At 49.8% G+C, this 21,174-nt stretch overlaps 7 protein-coding genes across 7 annotated transcripts; 3 read left to right on the top strand and 4 right to left on the bottom strand.

Annotated features, from left to right (window-relative positions):
* Positions 1-462: 462 nt before the first annotated feature.
* On the bottom strand, positions 463-1,179 carry TRUGW13939_05018 (uncharacterized protein; the record flags this gene model as incomplete). The annotated part of the gene is made up of 5 exons (XM_035488183.1): positions 463-571; positions 644-765; positions 846-929; positions 991-1,031; positions 1,143-1,179. The coding sequence occupies 5 exons, from the start codon at positions 1,177-1,179 to the stop codon at positions 463-465; spliced, it is 393 nt and encodes a 130-aa protein (XP_035344076.1).
* Positions 1,180-2,056: 877 nt separating this feature from the next.
* Positions 2,057-6,645, top strand: TRUGW13939_05017 (uncharacterized protein; the record flags this gene model as incomplete). The annotated part of the gene is made up of 3 exons (XM_035488182.1): positions 2,057-2,413; positions 2,491-4,158; positions 4,210-6,645. The coding sequence occupies 3 exons, from the start codon at positions 2,057-2,059 to the stop codon at positions 6,643-6,645; spliced, it is 4,461 nt and encodes a 1,486-aa protein (XP_035344075.1).
* Positions 6,646-7,518: 873 nt separating this feature from the next.
* Positions 7,519-9,927, bottom strand: TRUGW13939_05016 (uncharacterized protein; the record flags this gene model as incomplete). The annotated part of the gene is made up of 2 exons (XM_035488181.1): positions 7,519-7,833; positions 7,894-9,927. 2 exons carry the CDS (start codon positions 9,925-9,927, stop codon positions 7,519-7,521), a joined length of 2,349 nt encoding a protein of 782 aa, XP_035344074.1.
* Positions 9,928-11,215: 1,288 nt separating this feature from the next.
* On the bottom strand, positions 11,216-12,205 carry TRUGW13939_05015 (uncharacterized protein; the record flags this gene model as incomplete). Its single annotated transcript, XM_035488180.1, has 1 exon — positions 11,216-12,205. The coding sequence occupies one exon, from the start codon at positions 12,203-12,205 to the stop codon at positions 11,216-11,218; it is 990 nt and encodes a 329-aa protein (XP_035344073.1).
* A 422-nt stretch (positions 12,206-12,627) lies between these two features.
* On the top strand, positions 12,628-14,145 carry TRUGW13939_05014 (uncharacterized protein; the record flags this gene model as incomplete). Its single annotated transcript, XM_035488179.1, has 5 exons — positions 12,628-12,649; positions 12,766-12,849; positions 12,911-13,015; positions 13,076-13,885; positions 13,943-14,145. 5 exons carry the CDS (start codon positions 12,628-12,630, stop codon positions 14,143-14,145), a joined length of 1,224 nt encoding a protein of 407 aa, XP_035344072.1.
* Positions 14,146-16,153: 2,008 nt separating this feature from the next.
* TRUGW13939_05013 (uncharacterized protein) lies at positions 16,154-18,592 on the top strand (the record flags this gene model as incomplete). The annotated part of the gene is made up of 1 exon (XM_035488178.1): positions 16,154-18,592. The coding sequence occupies one exon, from the start codon at positions 16,154-16,156 to the stop codon at positions 18,590-18,592; it is 2,439 nt and encodes an 812-aa protein (XP_035344071.1).
* A 912-nt stretch (positions 18,593-19,504) lies between these two features.
* On the bottom strand, positions 19,505-20,998 carry TRUGW13939_05012 (uncharacterized protein; the record flags this gene model as incomplete). The annotated part of the gene is made up of 6 exons (XM_035488177.1): positions 19,505-19,632; positions 19,697-20,375; positions 20,430-20,610; positions 20,669-20,739; positions 20,793-20,859; positions 20,910-20,998. 6 exons carry the CDS (start codon positions 20,996-20,998, stop codon positions 19,505-19,507), a joined length of 1,215 nt encoding a protein of 404 aa, XP_035344070.1.
* Positions 20,999-21,174: the final 176 nt, after the last annotated feature.

Here is a 21,174-nt window from a genome sequence, read left to right as displayed (position 1 = left end):
TCTTTATACCTTTGGAGTAGAGAAGTTTGAATAAAAAGTGGAAAGAGTTTGAAAGAATTTTTGATTTTATTTCCTGCGCTAATGCACTTGAATTCTAATTTTCCTTGCCTCTATCAACAAGAATCGTAGAACGCACGCAGAAGAAGATATTTGTCTCGGTACTGAGCACCTCGAATCCAACAAAAATAATCATCGGTCTCAAGTCACCGGGGCCGTCATTACTCAGATCGAGCAGTCGTCATAAAAAAAGCCGATCCTTTGTTTTTTTGAACAAAAAAAGTTTTTCCGGCCTCCCTAATTTGAATTTTCGGGGGAGGCAATTCATTGCAATTCCTTTCGAAATTCGTAACCCACTACAACACACACAAGATGCCATTGATAACCATCCCTCCCAGGGACAGCATAAAACAAGAACCAGGAACACACAAAAGAAATAAACCCTGTTGACGATGCATGGCGAGTTTATGACTCAGTGGTGACACGGCCCTTGGCGTTGGTGACCTTGACACCGAGAGCCTTGGCCTTTGCGAGGATGTCGACACGCTTGCGGGACGAAACGGCGCTGGCGATCCTGCAGGTATTCATTAGCATATTAAAACTAGACATTAAAGGGCGATGGCATGGTATATAACAAGGAACGTACTCGGCGGCGTAGGTGCGGTTGTGCATGAGCAGGAGCTCAACGTCCTTGGGGTTGTGGACAAGGAAAGCCTTGTGGCCGGAGGGCATCATGTGGCGGGTCTTCTTGTTGCTACCATAACCAATCTATAATCATACTCCATCAGCGTCAAATTCACCACATCGATCTTCTCGAAAAATCGTTCGACCCGGTGGGTGCAACGTACGGATGGCATGGCAATGGTGCCCTTGAAGCGACGGCGGACACAGTTGTCGATACCCTTGGGCTTGCGCCATGCTGCAGGCACACACTGGATGATGAATTAGTTTTCCTGTTCATGCTTCGAAAGTCGTATCCAGCGGAGTATCTACCTTGAAGGTGTCGGACTGGTGGCGGAAGAAGCGCTTGGTGCCTATATAACGACGACCGAATGTCAGCAGAGTTCCTCGATGCAATCCTCCATATGTCGCCGTGTATTCGATTGTTGGATGTGCGAAACAGAAAACAGAGTCGGGAGACTAACGCTTCTTCACGATCTTAATGTGTGTCTTGGCCGCCATCTGTGTAGATAAAATCCTCGTTAACAATCCGCAGCGGAGCAATTATGATGCAAACAAGCCTACCTCGTCGGTTGTCGTGGGAGGTCGTTGTCGAGAGTTGTCGTGACGGGATCAAAATTCGCGATCTCAAAATGTCGGGCCCCAAGGTGGATTTGCCGGCTGAGTGCAAACCAGGTCGCTAAGCGAAGGGCGTACCCTAGTTTAGTCCCGATTGGGACGTGCCAAGACTTCTGCCTCAGGCAGCAACATATCCGTACATACTTCACTGGTACAACTTCTTTGTGCTGTTGAACTTGTCGTACAACTAACTATTTTATTACATTGGAGAATTATCAAGTCTTTGCTTAGCAATAGGAGCATGCATGCGTGCGTTTTAGGTTTATGAACACATTTTTGTATTTCTATATCTTATATCCTATATTTCTATGCTAGAACTCCCTTTTTTTACTGCTGCTTTACAGAAAATACATAGACTTAATACAGATTAGCGATCCATTGCCTTCAAGCCATTATTAAGCTATCTAAAAGTCGAGTAAAAAGCATTTAATAGTAGTAGTTGTCAACAATGTTGCGCGCACCTGCTTTGGGCTCCGCCGACACGCTAGACGCGTCGGGCCTTCCGTAACGGGCTGCTGCTGCTCCTCCGGCTTGCTCGTGCTGCGTCGCTCTCCAGACTCTGCCAGCTCGACACCACACGCTCACAGCTCTTGCGACTGCGGTCTCCCATCAATCCCATCAATCCCCCGCCCGGGTGCGATCTCAGACTGCATCTCTCTCTGTCTCTCTCCGGACACAGACTGCAGCGAAAACACCACCGCAGCTATCTGATGATTCGCTGACCTGTGCTGCCGCCAGCTTCCCCGCTCTTCTCGCAACCATGCCTGCGCGCACTCGGCAAACAAGAACCTCGAACGCCGAGGTGCTCGAGCCGGAGGAGGATCAACAGGGCCTACAAAGGTTGCGATTCAACGAGCCGTTGTCATGGCGCGTGGGCAAGTCTGCCATCCCTGTCGCGGATCTGCTAGACCGTCTTCAAGTGCTAGCCAAGGAGCTGTCGTCAATGGAACAGGATGATATCGATAAAGACTCGCTCAAGAAGGTTTCTCAAGAGCTTGCCAATGGCCATCTTCTGGCCCACCGAGACAAGGGAGTCCGCGCGTGGGTTACGAGTTGTGTCGTCGACATTCTACGGCTCTGCGCCCCAGACGCGCCTTTTACTGGGAATCAATTAAAGGTGTGCACAATTCTCAATCTCTGTCGATCAACGGCATTATCTCTACTCGAAGTGGTTTGTATGCTGACCTTTTTAAGGATATATTCACCTGCATCGTAACGTCTATAATTCCCGCCCTGGGTGATCCCTCGAACGCGTACAACGGACAGCATATCTACGTCTTGAACTCCCTAGCCGAAGTTAAAAGTATTGTTCTTTTGACAGATCTCGACGCTCCCGATGCTCTTATCTTGCCATTGTTTTCGTCGTGTTTTGATATCGTCTCCGGGTCGTCAAAGGCCTCTACAGGCGAGCAAGTCGCCAAGAATGTTGAAAACGATATGACCCGGCTCCTCGTGACAATAATCGATGAGTCTCCTACTTTGGCACCAGAGGTTGTCGACATCATAATAGCGCAGTTCCTTCGTGTCGACCCACATGTGATTGAGCAGCCTGGGAAGAAAGGGAAAAAGTTAGAGATCGATGTGAATCAGGATACACTTCTGCTCAAAGAGTATCCTCCAGCCTATGATATGGCCAAAGCGATTTGCCATGCATGCCCAGAGAAGATGACCAGCCATATCAGTCAATATTTCAACAATGTGATTATTGACGCCTCCGCTCCTTCTGGGTCTTTGAACGGGCCAAAGCAATCTTCAAACCGAAGGCATAGCTTCGGCGAGTCAGATGATGAAGCTGAGGATATCAAAGAGCTAGGAAAAGCCCACCGACTAATACGCGAGCTGTGGCGCGCCTGTCCGGATGTATTGCAAAACGTTATTCCGCAACTAGAAGCTGAGCTGTCTGCTGAGTCGGTCTCTCTTCGCCTTTTAGCCACAGCAACTCTCGGCGATCTTGCTGCTGGTGTTGGAATTGCTGGGCCTCCCCCGGCTGCGCCAATGGACCCAGCTGCGTACCCTCCAGTCACTTTGCGCGACTACTCTCAGATCATACCCCAGCCAAACATGCTGCAAACCCCTCTAGCTCCAAAGCCTTTTGCTCAAGCACATTCATCTGCGTACGAGAGCTTTTTGAGTCGTCGCCAGGATAAATCCGCCTCCGTTCGCTCCGCGTGGACCACCGCCGTCGGGCGCATTCTGTTAACATCTGCCGGAGGCTCTGGGCTGAGCGAGAGCGATGAACAGTCTATGGTTAGAAGTCTAGCCAACATGCTTCGCGATGCCGATGAGAAAGTTCGACTGGCTGGTGTTGACGCGGTTGGCTCTATGGGGTTCTCCGACATTATGAATAAGCTTGCAATTACTGGTGGGCTTGCATCGGCTGATTCTGCCATCTCGATCCTCGCAGAGCGTGTCAAGGATCGCAAACCAGCAGTCAGAGATCGTGCTATGCGAGTATTTGCTAGATTATGGGGAGTTGCTGCTGGGGAGATTGAGGAAGGCAATGATCAGGTTATCACACTAATAAAGGATGCTCCGTCCAAGATTTATGACGCTTTTTACACAAACGACCCCGAAATACAAGCTCTCATTGATCGAGTTCAGTTTGAATACTTGCTCCCCTTGAGCTACCCTCCTATCAAAGCAAAACAGACAAAAGCAAACTCTTCCCAACGACTACGGGGCTCGCAAGAATCTCAGAAAGACGCGGAAGGCTCAGTGGACAAGATCAGGGTAGAAAGGATTTTGACGCTTCTTAAAGGACTTGATGACAAGTCCAAGAGGGTCTTCTTTGCATTCCAGGGTCGACAGATCAATTTGCGAACAGCCCTGACTATTTATCTTCAGACATGTGAGGAGTACAATGTAAGTTATGCAGGTCCCCATATCTTCTCAACAAACACTAATATGTTCCAGGGTGGGGTTGTCGAAAAGGACGAAGACAGAGTCAAGGCCCAGCTGACTCGTGTGATTGATACCATCTCCAAGTCTTTGCCGGATTCTCAACGAGTCTCGGCTGACCTCTGGAAATTTGCCAAAACCCATGACCGAAGAAACTACCAGCTAATTCGGTTTGCCATGGCTGCACAGAGCGACTACCGTACCGTTACAAAAGCCATCAAGGAGTTGGCCAAGAGGATACAGAGTGGAAACACTCCGTCTTTACTAGATACTTTAACGCCATTCCTATACCGGGCCAGCTCTCTCATTTTCAACCGAAGCCATATACCCGCTATCATGCAATTTTCACGCACGGACGAGAAAGGCCTGGCCAATTCCGCTCAAGAAATGCTCAAGGAGATATCTTCCCATAATCCAGAGGTTCTAGAAGCGCAGGTACAAGAGATGTGCAAGGATCTGGAGGCTCAAGCCCCCTCCGCAAAGTCTTCGGACGATGTCAGTGTCGAGGAAATTCTCAAGGCTTGCTCAGGGTTTGCCAAGAAATTGCCTGAAAAACTTCCCAAGGAGAGGAAATTCCTGCAAGCATTGACAAACTATGCATTGTTCAGCTCTTCACCCCGAGCCGCGAAACATGCCGTCTCTATCATAATGGCTGTCGCCGATAAAAAAGAGATGTACGCAAAAGACCTGGTGCAAAAGTGCGTCAAAGACTGCGAGTTTGGCTCGGATTATTTCTTGACACGCCTAGCTACTATTGCACAATTGAACCTCCTAGCCCCCAAGCAAACAGATGCTGAGAGTGCCAAAATCATCTCGATGGCTATTGATGAGATTCTCTTGACGAACCGGTCGAAAGAAGCGAATTCAGAGTACACCTGGTCTGATGAAGTGGACGAAGAGACAAGGGCTAAAGAGCTCGCGCTCAAAATTATTGTCAATAGGCTCCGTGGCAAGGAGGGTGTGGAAGATGAAGAGTTCCCCACGTTGGCAGAACCAGTGTATAGTACTTTGAATAAGCTTGTCGCGGGCGAGGGTGAAATTTCAAAGAAGAAAGATACGCCCAGCACCCAAAAGCCTCACCTTCGTCTCCATGCCGCTAAGCTACTAATCAAGCTTTCTGCCACGCATGCCTCGTGCGATCAACTCCTCGAACCCCAAGACTTCCATTTGTTAGCTTTAGTCGCCCAAGATCGGCTTTTGCCTGTAAGATCGGCTTTTGTCAATGCCTTGCGAAAGACGCTTTCACAAAAATCCCTTTTGGGCGTGCGTTGGTATACCATACCGTGCTTGCTTGCCTTTGAGCCAAGCCCCACTTTGAAAGAGAGCACGCTCACCTGGCTTCGTTCTCGCGCTACTCTCTTTTCTCGCCAGATGCAAGCGAGCGCCAAGGGCAAGGAGCAGGCAGTCATGGAGTCCATGTTTGCTCGGCTTCTCTCGTTGCTTGCCTATCATCCGGACTACCCTCCCTCAAGCCAAGACACTGAGACTCGGTTGGCCGAATTGGCGGACTTTTCTCGATACATTCTTTTCTACTTGTCTGCTGTTGCGAACGAGAATAATATCTCGCTGATATACCATGTAGCACAACGGGTGAAGCAGACGAGGGATGGGATTACGAGGTCGGATGAGATCACGACCAGACTCCACACACTTTCAGATCTTGCTCAAGTCACTATTCGTCTCTTTGCAGACGTTTATGCGCAGCAGCACAAAATCGGTGGTGCCGGGGGCAGTGGTAGTATTCTCGAGACCTATCCTGGAAAAATGAGGCTACCTAGTTCACTCTTTTCCGCCATGGCGAGCCACAAAGAAGCTCAAGATGTCGCTGACAAGAGTTTCCTTCCGGAGGATTTCGACGATGTTCTCGATGGCATCGTGCGATCCTGGATGCGACCCAGGAAGCAATCTCATGCTGCCAATGCCGGGAGGAAGAGAAAGAGTGAATATGCCGCCACGAATGGAAACGGCGAACCAAAGAAAGCTCGGAAACAGAGGTCATCCGGTGGACGAAAGTCGTTAGGCACCAAAGTGTTTAAAAAGAAAAGAAACGCGGAAGACGAATGGGGATCTGACTTTGACGGCGACGAAAAGGGAACCGCAGCATCACGGAGACGAAGTGGCCGTGGTGTTGGAAAGGGCGTCAGCTATGCTGACCGAGACAGTGACGAAGACGATCTTGAGATGGAGAAAATCGAACAGAATGATGAAGAAGAAGAGGACGAGGACGAGGATGAGGAGAATGAAGACGGGGAAGATGATGAAGGGGAAGAAAACAGCGATGATGAAAATAAAGAAGCCTCCGACGACAACGATGAGGAAATGGCCGACGCCGAGCCCTCACCACCCCCCGTCAAGACGAAAAAGAGCACGCCAGCGAAGAAGGCATCGCCCGTCCAAAAGTCTACCAAGACAGAGAGTCTACCCGTTCGACGATCAACCCGACGGGGATGATTACCACTGTATTTCTTCTGTCTGAATATTATTGCTGCTCTTGTTTTTTTTTTTTTTTTTTTTTTTCAAGTAAAGTTTATATTTTTCGTTCTGCCTTCCATCCAAAATACCCATCTGTCATGTCATGTCCATGTTGACGTTTCGATTGATTGTTGTTTGCCAGTTTAGTGAGATCTCGGGACTTGAAAATTTCTTCTCAATCCGTGTGTGAATCTATTCGATGATATTGTGAATGCCTTTTTCGTTGCTGTTGTTGTTCTTTTTTCTTTTCTATATTATAGTATAACATGCTTTTCCGTAAACATTTATATCCCCCTCTTCTATTCAGATGTTTCTCCTACCGTCATTCTGTGTATGTTTATTTATCTTTTTCAAGTCTCTCTATCAGTGGAGTCGAAATGTTCAATCAATGTATGCTATACTTCAAAAAGGTTTACTTGCTGGAATGTAAATGAAATTTCAGATGTCTACACACTACGAATAAAAAAGAAGAAAAATAAACATCAAAATGTATCATAAACTCATTTACAGTACACGCGCCCACCCACAAAACTATCCAACAAGGCATCAATTGATATGATGATGATGACCATAAAAGAAAGAACAAAAGAACACCGATGTGGAGAGACTAGAAAGCCCTCCCCCGAAGAGAAATGAGAGAAAAAAAATGAAAAGATAATTATATGCGGGGGATTTTCTTTCTTCATCCTCTCTCTTCTTTATGTACTATGTGCTTTGAGTAGGGAAAGTTAAAAAAAGTTCATGTTCCAGAAGGAAAAGAAAAAAGAAACCAATGATTCGAATGAGCTACATTTCCACCTCTTTATGACCATAGATTATTGATGACAGTTGTATTCCTCGAAAAACAAGTCATTATACAGGAGCAGCTGCTCTCCGTCCAACTCTCTCTTCAACACGTTCCTTGTGCTGTCGGTTTCTAAGATGGACTTCAAAGTTATCAACTGTCATTCCGGGTCCGGGCGTATACAGTTTTCCGGGACAGTCCAGACACCGTATCCGAGGGAGGTATTGGTATTTTAGCCTTGGGTTATTGGCTTGAGCTGGGTTGCCTACTGGCATCATTGTTGTTGTGTCGACAGCAGAATGTCGCATGACACCCTCGAATTGGTCATTGGGATAGAATCGTTTCAGCTGTTCTAGGCCAGAGACAAGCCAACGTGGAGCGGGCTGGGTCTTGTCAGTTTGAAATATCACTAATATATACACTTGATAAAAAAAAGTACTCACAGGTGGTGGGGCAGATACGGGAGGTGGAGGTGCGTCAACAGCTCCGATCTGCGGCGTTGGAGCTGCTCCGGTCGTATTGCCTGGTCGAATTGGAGTGGCACTTTGATGCTGTGCAGTTGGCGGAGGCATTGTACTCTGAACAGGAGTTTGTAACTGCGGAGTGTTGCCTTTAGGTGGCAGGCTATGTCCCGAAACATTAGGCGTCGATGGCTGCCTCCGGTTTTTCTGCTCTTGCAAAAAGAATCTGAAACGGTCTTTGGAGATCTTGAGCCTGACGACAAGCTTCTCTGGCTCCTCTGAGCTCTCCTCTCGGTACTCCCGTCTCCGCGGGGCTCTAATCTCATGCACGGAAGGCTCCGGGGTAGCCGAGTGTGTAAAATTCGCTCGTAATGCCGCCTGTGCTGCGGATGCCGCGCCTCGCATTCCTCTCGTGCGAGCTGTGCCTTGGGATAAATGAACACCAATTGCTGGAGAACCAACAGAGGAATCGTCACTATCCGAAAGATCAGAGTCATCGATCCCGTCGCGTTGTCCAGCACCGGAGCGTCTCGTTCGACCACTTCCTGAACGTTTGTACAAATGTGTCTCGTCGATTGAAGAAGCGCTGTTGGGGATGACCGAGGATACGACCATTGTTCGAATAGTCCGTTGACGATCTTTCAGGTCCGGAAGAGCAGGGCCGCCGCGACGATTGACAGACCGCTTCTGTCTCCGTTGCTCTCTCGATATCGAAACTTCGGTGCGCTCAAGATCCGCCTCGTTGAGCTCGTAAAGATACGGAGTGTAGTCTTTTGCGGCCTGGAACGGTCTGAATGTCGACAGCAACGGAGAAGGTAAGAAGGCAGTCTTGAGGTCTGGATCATCCACCGGTCGACCGTCAAATGGATGTGCTGTGATGTATAGGGATCGGGTGAAAAGTTGGACTTGTTCTCGAATCGAATGGGCAATTGCGGTCGTAAATTCGCCGGAGAGCGACAAGTCATTGGTCATTTGCAATGCAAATTCTTCGGGGGAGTTGTAAGGGTCGTTGATTTCCCATTCGAATTGGTCGACTAGTGTGTGCTGGCCAATGGTTATGTTAAGCTTCACCAAAATCCGCATCTCGTCGTTTTTGTAAGCATCATACGGTAGATGGGGGTCGAGAGCCTCATCTTCCATAAACACGTGTGGAAAGTAGTCGCCCAGCTGTTCATGAATGCTCTGGGTTATTTGTCGGATGAGGGGACCACTTGTCTCGATAGCAAGGCCTAAATCCTCGACCAGTTTCTCGGCAAACAGCTCAGGAGAAGTCACGCGGTCGTGAAGATTCCACGTGAATGTATCGCGAATCTTTACTTTTTCCCAATCACAGTCTAGACGAATTGGGACCAAGTCTTCTCGCTGTTCACTTTGTGTTTTCATATCCTTCCTCGATACGCGCAATTCTCTGGCCTTTCTCCCGCCTGGTCGGCGACGATGAGATGGGTACAGCAGTTGGGGATGTTGGTTTCGGAGGTCTGTTCGGTGATTGCCAAAGCCCTCATAGCCAGTGCCGTAGAGCGCAGCAGGGTTCATTTGTGTTTCTCGGCGCAATGCCAATAGGTGGTCTCTCTCGACGCGCTTTTGCTGGAGCAGATCTTGACTAGTGTTACGGGTAGCTGCCAGAGCATTGTGCTGAAACTCGCGATAGACATATTGCTCTAACAGAATCTTGTCAACGGGAGTTTCACGCACGCGCACAGGCAAGCTTTCCGGGGCGTTAGGGGATATCACAGAGCCAGACCGAGAACGTTTGCGACTCGCGTTCACGCCATTGGCGCCGTTGGGAGTCGACGCATGGTCTGAGATGCCCGATGCAGCCAGCATTGCCTTGGCATTCTGCTTCGATTCAGATATCGAAGTCAAGTTAGAGCCATTGGTCTCCCCGTCTTGCGATGGGCCAGAGGGCTCCGGCCCCGTGTTTTCAGAGCCATTGTGGGGGATAAGGGGATGCGAATCGCCCGGTGCAAAGGCGGCATGCGAAAGATCGCCATCAGATGTGTCGGGGGAAGGCATGGCTCTTCAATCTATGGGTGGAAGGTAGCGCGATTGGAGACGTGTTTTTCATGCGAGGCACGTCGGAATGTGACAATCGCGATGGTGCAGAGAAGGACAGTGGGACTGACTGTCTACGGTCGCATCATTAAAGAAGCCTAGTTCAAAGAAAACACCGCGTCAGAATATCAGTATGCAAGCGCAAGCCCTCAGGATTGGAGAGGCATGGTGGTTGGGTGCGAGGACGCGCCGAGGCGCAGCGGTCGCCGGGGACGGCCAAGCGCGCAGGGTTTTTCAGGCGACGAGCAGGGAGCAGTGACGAAGCATTGGGGGAGGCAAGCACAGGGTCAGCACATACCAGGCCAGCAGAGTAAACGGCGCGCCAACAGGGCGGCAGGCGATAGATATGAAAGTATCGGGGTATATTATTGCCCTGGGGAGTGGAGGGGGGGACGTGCCAGGCGAATGGAGTCTTGGTCACAGCCGCGAAAGCACGCGCAGGGGGTTGGATTGTTGCCAAGCGCCAGGCGACGACGACGAGACAAAGACAAAGACAAACAGCGGAGCACAGCGCGCAGGCAGCAAGTCCGGGATATCGGGCCGGGGGGGCTCGACAGCTAGCGAGGCAAAGTGCTGGCTTCGTCACTGGGGCAGACGGCGACGGCGATGGTGAGACGCTGCTCTCTGTCTGGTTGGGGCTTTCTGGACGAGAGGAGAAGGAAAGTCAAGTCTGAGCCTGACATGACAAAACACGCTCGCCCGCGCTAGCCTTTCCGCTTCCGGCATGGTTTCTCGGCAAGAGAGCACGTATCAAGCACCGCGAGACGGCGCGTCGAGGGAGCAGCTTGGAGTGATGCTGCTGGGGGGGGGGGGGACGTTTTTGAAGGACTTGCAGGAGGAATTTGCGAATAGTTGCAAGAGAGAACTTGCAAGAGACTTGTCGCTGCTCATTTGTGATGCCTGCCATCGCCGTATTTTTCGGTATCGGTACCGTAACTTTCACTAGCGGGCCCGCTTTCCGGATCGGGACATCACGTGCGTGCGGCGCCGTGCGCCAATCATGTACACACTATATAGCTCTACATCAATTGATATCAAATTGATATTCAATCGATCGAGGATCAGTTGGTTGATTGTTGTAAAGATGAAGGGGAAGGAGTGGACTGTGGAAGTAAATTACTTGTACTTGCTGAAATACAAGGTATTAAATGCAACCTGACTGGACGTGCACTTGAGATTCACCATAGCAGTATATATATATATACATGTACATGAGTACATACTATCTACATTCATCAACTGATATTTACTAGATAACTGCGTCAACTACCACCGCGCGATGATCCGAGTTGAAAACCCCATCTTCAAAACGATTGGGCAACACTGCATACCCCCGTGGTGTCCAAGGCAAGCCCCGGGTGCGACACACAGGCCCGAGGAGAATGTAGTCAATTCTTTTCGGCTCCTCATCCTCATACCCAAACCCAGTCCACGTGATTTCATTGCCGTAGTGCTCTGCTGGACTGATCAATGCATGACTATCTACTAGCGGCGAATTAGCGGCAGTGAGCACTTGGTATGCCTCCTGGTGCTCTTCGCTATTGAAGTCGCCGGACAAGACGACTCCCGAAATGCGCTCTCCACCCGCGCGGTGGAGATACTCGTTGATTTTACGGAGAATAATATGCGCTGCCTCAAACCGAGACCGAGAGCCCTGATCGTCGAGATGCGTGCTTAAAACTAGAATTGTTTTGGATGTGGTGCGGTGTTTGAACAAGCCGATCGTCACGATGCGAATAGACGCCGCGTCCCACGACTTTGAAGGCTTCTGTGGGGTCTCGGAGAGCCAGACAGTCTCCCAGTGTTGAAGCTTCCAGATAGCAGGTCGGTAAAAGATGGGAGAGTATTCTCCCCGCTCCTCGCCATCATCCCGACCAACTCCAATATAAGCCCACGGGGACTTGTCTTCCTCAGTGGCAGCAGCACTGTTCAGGCCGGATAGAATGTCCACCATTTGCACATGAAGAACCTCTTGCAAGCAAATAAAGGACTCTGGAATGTGCTGCGTGTTGTAGACCAGCTCGTTCAGGAGCCCCTGTTTCCGATCCGCCCACGGCTTCTCACCTTTAAAGGGCCATGATGTGGCATAGCGGATGTTGTGGGTGAGCACCCGGAGCGACAGGTCATCTGTTGGCTTTATTACAACCCACTGATTGGGCTGGAACCATTTAATTGCGAGGCTGCTGGGAATGATGCAGAACAAAACCAGCCCGGTGAGGAGCTTGAGCGGGAGCCCCATGACAAATAGTATATGGATGTTGATGTTGTCACCGAACAGCAATAGAGCCCAGACACCGAGGCAGTTGTCACAACAATATTATCCTGAAAAGACAACCTGCTGGTGCAGATATCTGGAGCTGGTGTGGAGAGCGCGTGACGTTGGCGCAAAAACAATGACGTTGGCGGGACGATCCATCGATGCCCCACTGCGAAGGCCGCACACACAACCCAGCCAGCAAACCCCGCCGCAGCCAGAGGCAACTTGCTACTACTACTCACTGCTTCCTCCTGTGCACACGACAGCCTGCAGAAACTACCAAGATACGCTGTTGGACTCTGTAATTCGTTCTCCTGACACGCTATTCCCGGTTCTTGCTTCATCGGTGTGTTGACACCTCCGCCACTTCCCCGCTGAGACTGCTGCTCGGCGATCTGCACGCAATGGCGGAATCCTCCGAGGTTGGTAAGTGAGAAAATGCGTTGCTTTGCTAGGCAAGATCATGGCCGGCGTCAATGTTAAAAATAGAAAGGAAAAAGAGAAGAAGCTTGTGAACGGATTGTTAACTATCCGCGCTGCAGATTACACCCTCAACAACCCTGATACCCTCACCAAGTACAAGACCGCCGCGCAAATCTCGCAGAAGGTGCTCGAGTCTGTGACAGGTAACCTCCGGACATACTATCTAATATAAAAACGGCTCGCTGACTTGGGTGAAAACGACAGGATGGTGTCTGGAAGGGAGCAAGATCATTGAAATCTGCCAAAAGGGCGACCAGCTCCTCGACGAAGAGATTGCCAAAGTCTACAAAGGCAAAAAGATCTCCAAAGGTGTGTACAAACCCACGTAGCTATGCCCGAGTCTCGTAATAACCGTGCTTTCTCGTCCAGGCGTTGGCCACCCGACTACCGTCTCACCAAGCTCATTCGTGACTCCCTACACGCCCCTTGTCTCGGACACTGAAGAAGCCGAGACCACGATCAAGGCTGGCGAGGTGATCAAGATCCAGCTTGGTGCTCAGATCGATGGTTTCGGTACCATTGTTTCCGACACCATCGTTGTGCCCAGCAGCGAATCCCAGGATGTGGTTGAAGGTCGCGAGGCCGACCTTATCCATGCCACCTACTACGCCAACGAGCTTCTCCTGCGCTTGATGGTACCTCCAGGTCTTCTGGCTTCAGGCACTGACGAGGAGAAGGCCAAGGCTGCCGCGCAGAAGCCACCCACCCAGAGCCATATCTCTAACCTCATCGAGAAAGTGGCCAAGACATACGGCGTCAATGTTGTCGAGAACACTACCAGCTGGCTGTTCGAGCGCAACGAAATCGAGGCCAACAAGAAGATTATCCTCTCCCCCGGCAGCGGCGTCAAGGGCGAAGGCTCCGCCGAAGTTGGCGAAGTCTGGGGTGTCGAAGTCGGCCTGAGTCTGGGTTCAGGCAAAGTCAAGACGCTCCCACAGCGGCCCACTTTGCACCGCCGCACGACCACGACCTATATCTTGAAGCGCCCAAGCTCTCGTCAAACGCTCTCCGAAATCGTCAAGAGATTCGGAACCTTCCCGTTCAGTCTGCGTCAATTGGAAGACGAGAAGGCTGCCAAGGTTGGTGTTGTCGAGTGTGTCCGAGGTGGTGTGGTCCGTCAGTACGAGCCTGCTGGTGACTCGGACAATGCAGCAGTTTCTCGCCTGTTGACTACTATTGGTAAGCGAAAAATACAATCTTGGATGACTATAAGAGCGTAACTAACCCATGGTATAGCCATCACCAAGAACGGACTGACCAGATTGGCTGCCCCGCCTGCTCCGGATCTGACCAAGTTCAAGACGGACAAGAAGATTGAGGACGAGGAAATCTTGAAGATCCTCGAACAGCCCCTGGCCAGATCTACTGGATCAAAGGGAAAGAACAAGAAGAAGAAGAAGCCCGCCAAGAAGGAGGGAGAAGAGGGCGACGCAGAGTAGAAGAACCTGATCCCATCTAACTAGACACTGCGAAAGAGCTAGGTCTAGGCAACTCTCATAGTTAAGAAAAACAAAAATTACCTTTGGCAATCGTTTTTTATTTTTGGAAACTTGAGCCGGAGGAAGAAGCCCTTGGGGCTAATGGCAGTTTTTGAGCAAAGCGGAGTGATTGTCCATACATATAACTGAATGAAAAGAAAATGAGAGGAAAAACCCTTGGAATTCCCAGTACTGCTTGTGTCGTCGTAGTATATCGCTTTTTCATGTGCTTCTCAAGTTGCCACCTGTGTGTAGCTGATTATTAAACAGCCACCACGGAACCCTCGCATAACACAGGAGCATAGCATAGTGTTAATTCTTATTCTGTAATAAATCCCAGATAAATCTTTAATTATCACCGCTGCATTGTTGTTGCATGCGCGGGGGCGCCAGCGTATGCCCGTTTACTTCTCGTCCGTGACCAGGCTGACCACGGGTTTCTGTTTCTCCTTCTCCCCGTAGCCACCTGATTTCCTTCTCTCCATCTCACCTGCATCAGTCCAGTTCCCTGTACACCGGCGAGACTTGTCTTTCCCAGCCTCCCCGTTTTCTCTTTTTCTGTCTCTCGTGGGTTTATTCTGGACATTACACGCTGTCTCGCCGCTTTCCCCTTTTGCCATTTTCTCCCTCTTGTTGGGTATCAAACCAGGGCGCGCGAAATATTCTCTCACCTTCACTGAAGCTGTTGCTTTGTCTAAACTCCTAGTAATCTCGGAGGGTTTCTTGTCTTCAGCCCCTTTCTCGCATATTCCCGTGAAAAGCTGCTTCACATACTAGCGACACTGAGATCACTGGCCAGTGTTTCGCACCTCCTGTCGCCTGGCCCTTTGCATGCAGATACTGCGCTGCCACTCTTCAAAGTCTACTATTTCTGTGGCTGCTGAAGCCAAAATCCCAGACTCTCAGCGAGAAACTGTTTTCTTGGACTGGAAACACTGGGAACTTGACTTCTCACAGCATCTCGTTTACAGCGCTGACCGTCAAACCCCTCACACTTGAAAAACCAGTCGGCCCTGCACCTGCACCCACCACGCTTCTTTTGTCCTTTTTCTTTCATTGCAAGGCCACGGTGCAAACGCTAGAAACTCCCACCTTTGCCCTTTTTCCCTGCCCCAAAAACTCCCATCTCTTGTTCTTGGTGTTCTTGCCACCATTGCGTCGCTCACCCCTTCCGCCCCTCGACACTGTCTACCCTGACCGAAAGGCGCACCACGTTGACCCTTTTAACGTCTCAAAGGAATATCTTTGAGTGGGTTTCTTTTACATACTGTCCGCGCTGTAGTAATTCTATTGCAGTCTACGGCGAGCAGTCATTTTCATCCTCACTTGGCACTGGCGGCTTTGGGGCTCAGTTTTTCCAGTGAGCGAAGAAAGAGAACCCTGACGAAGAAAAAACTATCACAACATCTCCTGATTTAAAAGGCCTGTCATTCAGAAGAGTGGCTTTAGCCTGGAAACGGTCTTCTACTGCTTTATTTATTCGCGACTACTTTTCTATCAGGAAAGGGGCAAACACCCCTGAAACCACTCTGGGCGCTTAACATCCTGAATAGCGTCTCAGAGTTGACTGGTTATTTGGGAAGACAGCAGAAAACGCACGAAGCCATCAGCTAGCTGTTCAGACAGCAGGATACATCGCCGGTGGTGTCGGGGATTCCCTTACATTGCCGCTTTAGGGTGTGACTTGCAGGGCTCCCGAAAAAAAGTCCCCTGCTCGGCGCTCCCGTTCTTCTTCCTTTCCTCTCTCCCTCGACCCGGAGACTACGCGGGGACAGACCACGACTCAACGGCAGAGCCTGGTGCTTTTGCAGCCAGCTTTGGGAATTATCTGCCTGGGTAGGTTTTATTTCTGCCACTTTGCTTTTTTTTCCCCGAGCTAACTCTATTGTGCAGGCGCTCCCCTGTCCTGCGCTATTCACCCTCTTTGTCAGAGAGTAATAGCAACAATTCCCCTTCCCCCCCGAGAACAATGGCACCAAACCTGCGCTCGAGTTCTCGTGCTACTTCGAATAACTCTCGTCCATCGACTCCGATAACCACTCTCCCAGCGTCGGAATTCACCGAATCCGCACGCCCTCGCAAGCAACGGCGCACTGGCCGCAACTCGCGCATCGGGATCGAGATTCTTGACGATTCCCGCGACAACACAGCAGAGCCCCAGCCCCTGGGACCGTCCAGCACTTACAAAACAAACGCTGACAAAGATCTCTGTAACCGAAAGCTGGACGCGGAGATGTCGGTCAATGGGAAGCTGTCGATCGATCAGCTGATCGCCAATTCAGACTGGCCGGAACCCACCATGAGAGACCCCCAGCCAAGCTTCAAGGACTACCCTTGGTCGAGTGCCTGGTACGGTCAGAATCCCGCCCTCTTGTCCATGCGACCTTTGGGTCAATCGCCTTCGGTCGCCGACAAACGCAAAGCTGGAATCAAAATACCGAAACCGGTCAAGGAGGCTATTAAAGAGGTCAAAGACCTCAAGAAGGGATCGAAGAAGGTTGTCAGCCAAGGAAACCTTGTATCTGGAAGTGATACTCCCGTGACCATCGCCGACCCAACCTCGCTCCCGATTTTTCCCTCTAAAGAATATGACGTCGAGAAACTCCGGTCTGTGGTGCAAGTTGCCCTTCGTGTCGCCGAAGAGGCTGGAAACCGAGCTGTCACACAGGGTCTTCGGCACCTGTGGGATCAAGGCTCCTCGGATCCTTTCGCGCTTTCTATCCTGGATAGCGTGATGAGAAAGAATCCCGACTCGGTCCAGAAGGCTATGTTCAAGGTAGTCATGAGGGATGCTTACAAAAGCAGCATTCTCTCTAAAGATGCTCTTGTTCCGGCTCTAGTCAACCGTTCTCTGTCTACAGCCAGCGCTAGTTCTCTGTCATCGGCAAAATCGGCCGAACCCAAGGCAACTGAAACCCCTGCGATAGGGACTCCTGTTACCAGAGGAAGGAAACGAGCTCGCGACTCGGAAGTGCTGCCCGCCCCGGCCTCGAATACAGACGATGCCGCTGATCAGAAACAGCAGGTAGATGAAGCCATGGATGAAGAAGTGGAAGACGCGGCATCAATCGCGAAACGTACACGACGCGACAACTTCCCCGAAATCACAAGGGAAAGCCGGATTCGATCTTCCTTGAGCGCGGACAGCTCGTCGGATTCGTCATTTGATGACAGCGTGGTCGAGGTTCGAAAAACGAGAAATCGGCGGCGTTCCACTAAGACTGCTGCTCCGCGCGACGAAGGACCTGAAAATAATGACAATTGTCGACAGTGTGCGCGCTCCGGAAACCTACTATGCTGTGATGGGTGTGTCAATTCGTATCACTTCTCATGTCTTGACCCCCCTCTGGACCCTGCCAATCCCCCCGAGGGACAATGGTTCTGCCCGTCATGCCAAATGCGGAATTCGTTTGGTTCTCTTGTCCAGACTCTCGAACAGGAAGAACACGACTTCCAGCTCCCTACCAATATTCGCGAATACTACCAGGGCGTGCAAACCGGCAAAGGAGGAGTGTATCAGCAAGTGGCCACCAACCTGAGAAGCGGACCTCATGGTAGGGGTAGACGCGAAGGAAAGGCCGAACTAGAGTATATGACCCGACTATTCGATGCCAAGGGAAAGATCATCGTCTGTGTTTCTTGTGGGTTGACATCAAATGGTACACGCCCCATGATTCAATGCGACTATTGCCCGTGCTGGTGGCATATTGATTGCACAGATCCTCCTTTGTCAAATCCACCAAAACAGCTGCACCCCAGTGACAAGACTTTTCACAACTGGATGTGTCCTAATCACATTGACCACGAGCTCCATGTTAATAGTAGCGATAACGAGACATATACCAGTAAATCTCGCATTCGACGACCCAGAAACGCTCGCGTGATCGATGTCGATATCTTGCCTGAGGATTCAGAGGTTGAAGAGCTGCAAGAAACCGAGTCCCAAGGAATCGTTTATCGAGTTTCGGAGCATGGAGTGAAGCTCAACTTTATCGAGCGCGTTAGGATAGAGAACGTTCAGGCTGATGTTCGAGCTGCTGGAGCCAAAATGTACAGCGATCACGCATGTAAGAAGCTGGACGAACTGGTTGAGCGAGCAACAGAGTTTTACAAATCTGCCGCTCCGCAGATTTCATCAGATATCGAAGCAGCAGCATCGATATTGAGTTCCCGGTCTTCGGCAGACCGCGAGGCTATTGCCAACCTCGTCTCATTTGCGACTCAGGGCAGCGACACTCAAGATTCTCAACCTCAACCTATACAGCCAGACCGAGTCAATCATCTGATTGATGCACTGCTTGCTTCCTCGGAAGTTGGTGCGCCTCGCGCTCAGACGGAGCTGGAGTCCCTTGAGGCCCTCAAAGAGTTGATCACTCGCCGCATCGGGACTCTTCAGTCATCTCCATGATCACTTTATTTATTGGACATCGTTTCACTCGACGAAACGGAGCCAACCAGTCATTGTTTAAAATCATCAACAAGTTCGCATACATCGGAAAACCCGTCTTTCGTGACTTGTGTGATAGACTTTGGACAGCAGTAAGCCCAAGGCCAGCCTGCATCTCATGTATCATAGAACGAAAGCGGTTTGTTTTGCCAAGAAAAAATTTCCTTTTCTCTCTCTCAAGATTTGTCTTTGTTTATTGGGAACTTGGTCATTTTGGGAGTTGTGATTATTTATTTTATTTTGTAACAGGGGTTTCAAGATTACTTTCATGGCGAACAGGAGTTTGTTTGTTTTGGGCATTATTCTTTTGTTTCTTTTGTCTTCTCTCGTTGAGTCTATTATCATCAGCATGCATCTGGCGACGAATCCGCTTTTCTTTCTTTTCTTTTCTGATGCTCTCTTTTTAGTCGAACGGGCATTATTTGATCTTATTTTATTCAGAATGTCTGCTCAGTCAGCACCAGTGTATTTAGGGACCAGTGCCTTTTTTTGATGCTGATAGGGCGGTTCGTGGAATGTTTTATTATTATTATTATTATTAGCATGACCTTTTTATCATAAGACTCGTTGATTCATGGATACAAAGTCCGTTCAGACCCTAAGTGTAAAGCATACCAATTACTGCAAGGAGAGGACTAAATCGCGATGCAATTGTTGTACACTACTAACCACTAAATTTAACTACATGCATTCATTTCCATCAAAAAACCAGCTTTACAGATAAAAACAAAACAAAGCCAAATATATCTGGCATGCCAAAAAAAAAAGAAAACAAAAAAAAACCCCCCGAAAAACAAACAGATGAATAAAAAATCATCACGTCATTTCCTCTTTTTTTATTTAGCGAGTTAAAAGAATTCAATCAAAATTCATTTACAGAAACTTCTTGGGCATGCCGTTGCGTCGACGCTTGTAGAAGATGTAGGTACCGGCGAGAATGAGCTGGAAGATGATGACCACGCAGATGAAAAGGCCCATGCGAGGTGTTGCAGAGGATATCACTGGTAGATTATTAGCTTTGGTATGTCAATAAGAAGAGAGGGGGAAAAAAAAAAAAAGACGCACTGCCGAGAAGCGCTTCAGTTAAACTGATGTGCGAGGTTTCAATTGCTTTGTGTAGCTGCATGAACTGTTTTCGATAATCCCTGCCGTCGACATCACGCTGCAGTTGTGAGAGCGCATTCTCGATGCGTTGAAGACGGTCGGTGAGTTGGCTCAGATCGGGTCCTGAGGAAGAAGGGGGAGAAGAGGAGCCAGATGCGGCTTTGTTGAGCAGCTCCTGGTGCCGGGCTTCGCTCTTTTGTGATAGCTGTGAGATTTCCTGGCCTAGCTGGGCTAGACGGCTGTTGATGTCGTTGAGCGCGCCGGGGTTGATTGCTTGCTCGCGCCTTTGGATTGGGACTTGCTGCTGCTGCTGCTGCGATTGTCCAGATGGAGGTGTCACGGCCTGCGGGCCTGGAGTCACGGCGAATTTGAAGACTTCAAAGGAATCCGGGGTGTCTGGGGTGGCGGCCGTGACGCCAAACTTGTAGCCCGACGGGAGGCCGACTTTGGTGGTTTGAAAGCACAGTTTCTGGTCGACAATGACCTCGAATATCGCGCCGGAATGCTTGATTTCGACTATAGATGGACGGCCCAGATTGCGATATGGATAATCGCAGTGGCCAAAGGCTAGACTGTCAACATTGGCGTGCTGGTTGTAAGTTATGGAGCCGTCGTTGAGAAAGCCGCGAATGCTTCCGCCCTGCAAAAGAACACATTAGTGCGATACATTGGCACCTAAATAATAGTGACTCACTCTTCCGCCGTGGGTGTCGATAGTCAAGACGAACCCGTCAAATTTTCCCACCGTGTAGATGCTCGACGAGCCAATGCTGCTCTCACCGTCTTTGACATACCATACTTGAAGATTGCCGCTGCCTCTTTCTGGGCCACTGGCTCGGAACTGGAATTCTGCGTTCCAGCTGGACTCTGAAAGACTGTAGAGAATAAAAAATTAGCAAGACCAAAAGTTATATAAAGTACATCCAAACATACGCATTCTCGGCCCATAAAGAGCCTCTTGTGTGGCCAGGGTCTGGAGGTGTTAGAATCACCTTGTTTGAGAGCTGCAAATATGTTAGCTAGTCATGCCATGGAAACTCCTCAACAGAATACAGACAATTTGTGGCTGGTGAGCTTCGCCCTTGACAGTCCACCCGGGGATGCTGCCTGCGCTTTCAGATATCCTGAAGTCGAGCATTAGCAGGATGATCAACTTGCACCGAAACAAACTTACTTGTTTCCATATCCAAAGCTGACGCTCTCAATAACCGACTGGGCGCTGACAGCTGTCAAGCAAAAGGCCAGAGACGCTGAAAGCTTCATGGCTGCAATGGTGTTCGTGTGGTGTCTTCAATCTTGAATCACCCGTATCAAGCGCCGCCCTATCTACAATAGCAAAACAAGCAAATAAACCCTCAAGAAGTAGCTACAGCAGAAAGAAAAAATCTAAGCAATAATGTTACAGAATCAAATCAACTCCAAGGGGCCAGCAAGATGAG

This window comes from Talaromyces rugulosus, chromosome III, assembly GCF_013368755.1.
Source record: "Talaromyces rugulosus chromosome III, complete sequence".
NCBI classification, from domain to species: Eukaryota; Fungi; Ascomycota; class Eurotiomycetes; order Eurotiales; family Trichocomaceae; genus Talaromyces; species Talaromyces rugulosus.
The sequence above is the reverse complement of the archived record's forward strand: the minus strand, read 5'-3'. Positions and strand labels throughout refer to the sequence as shown.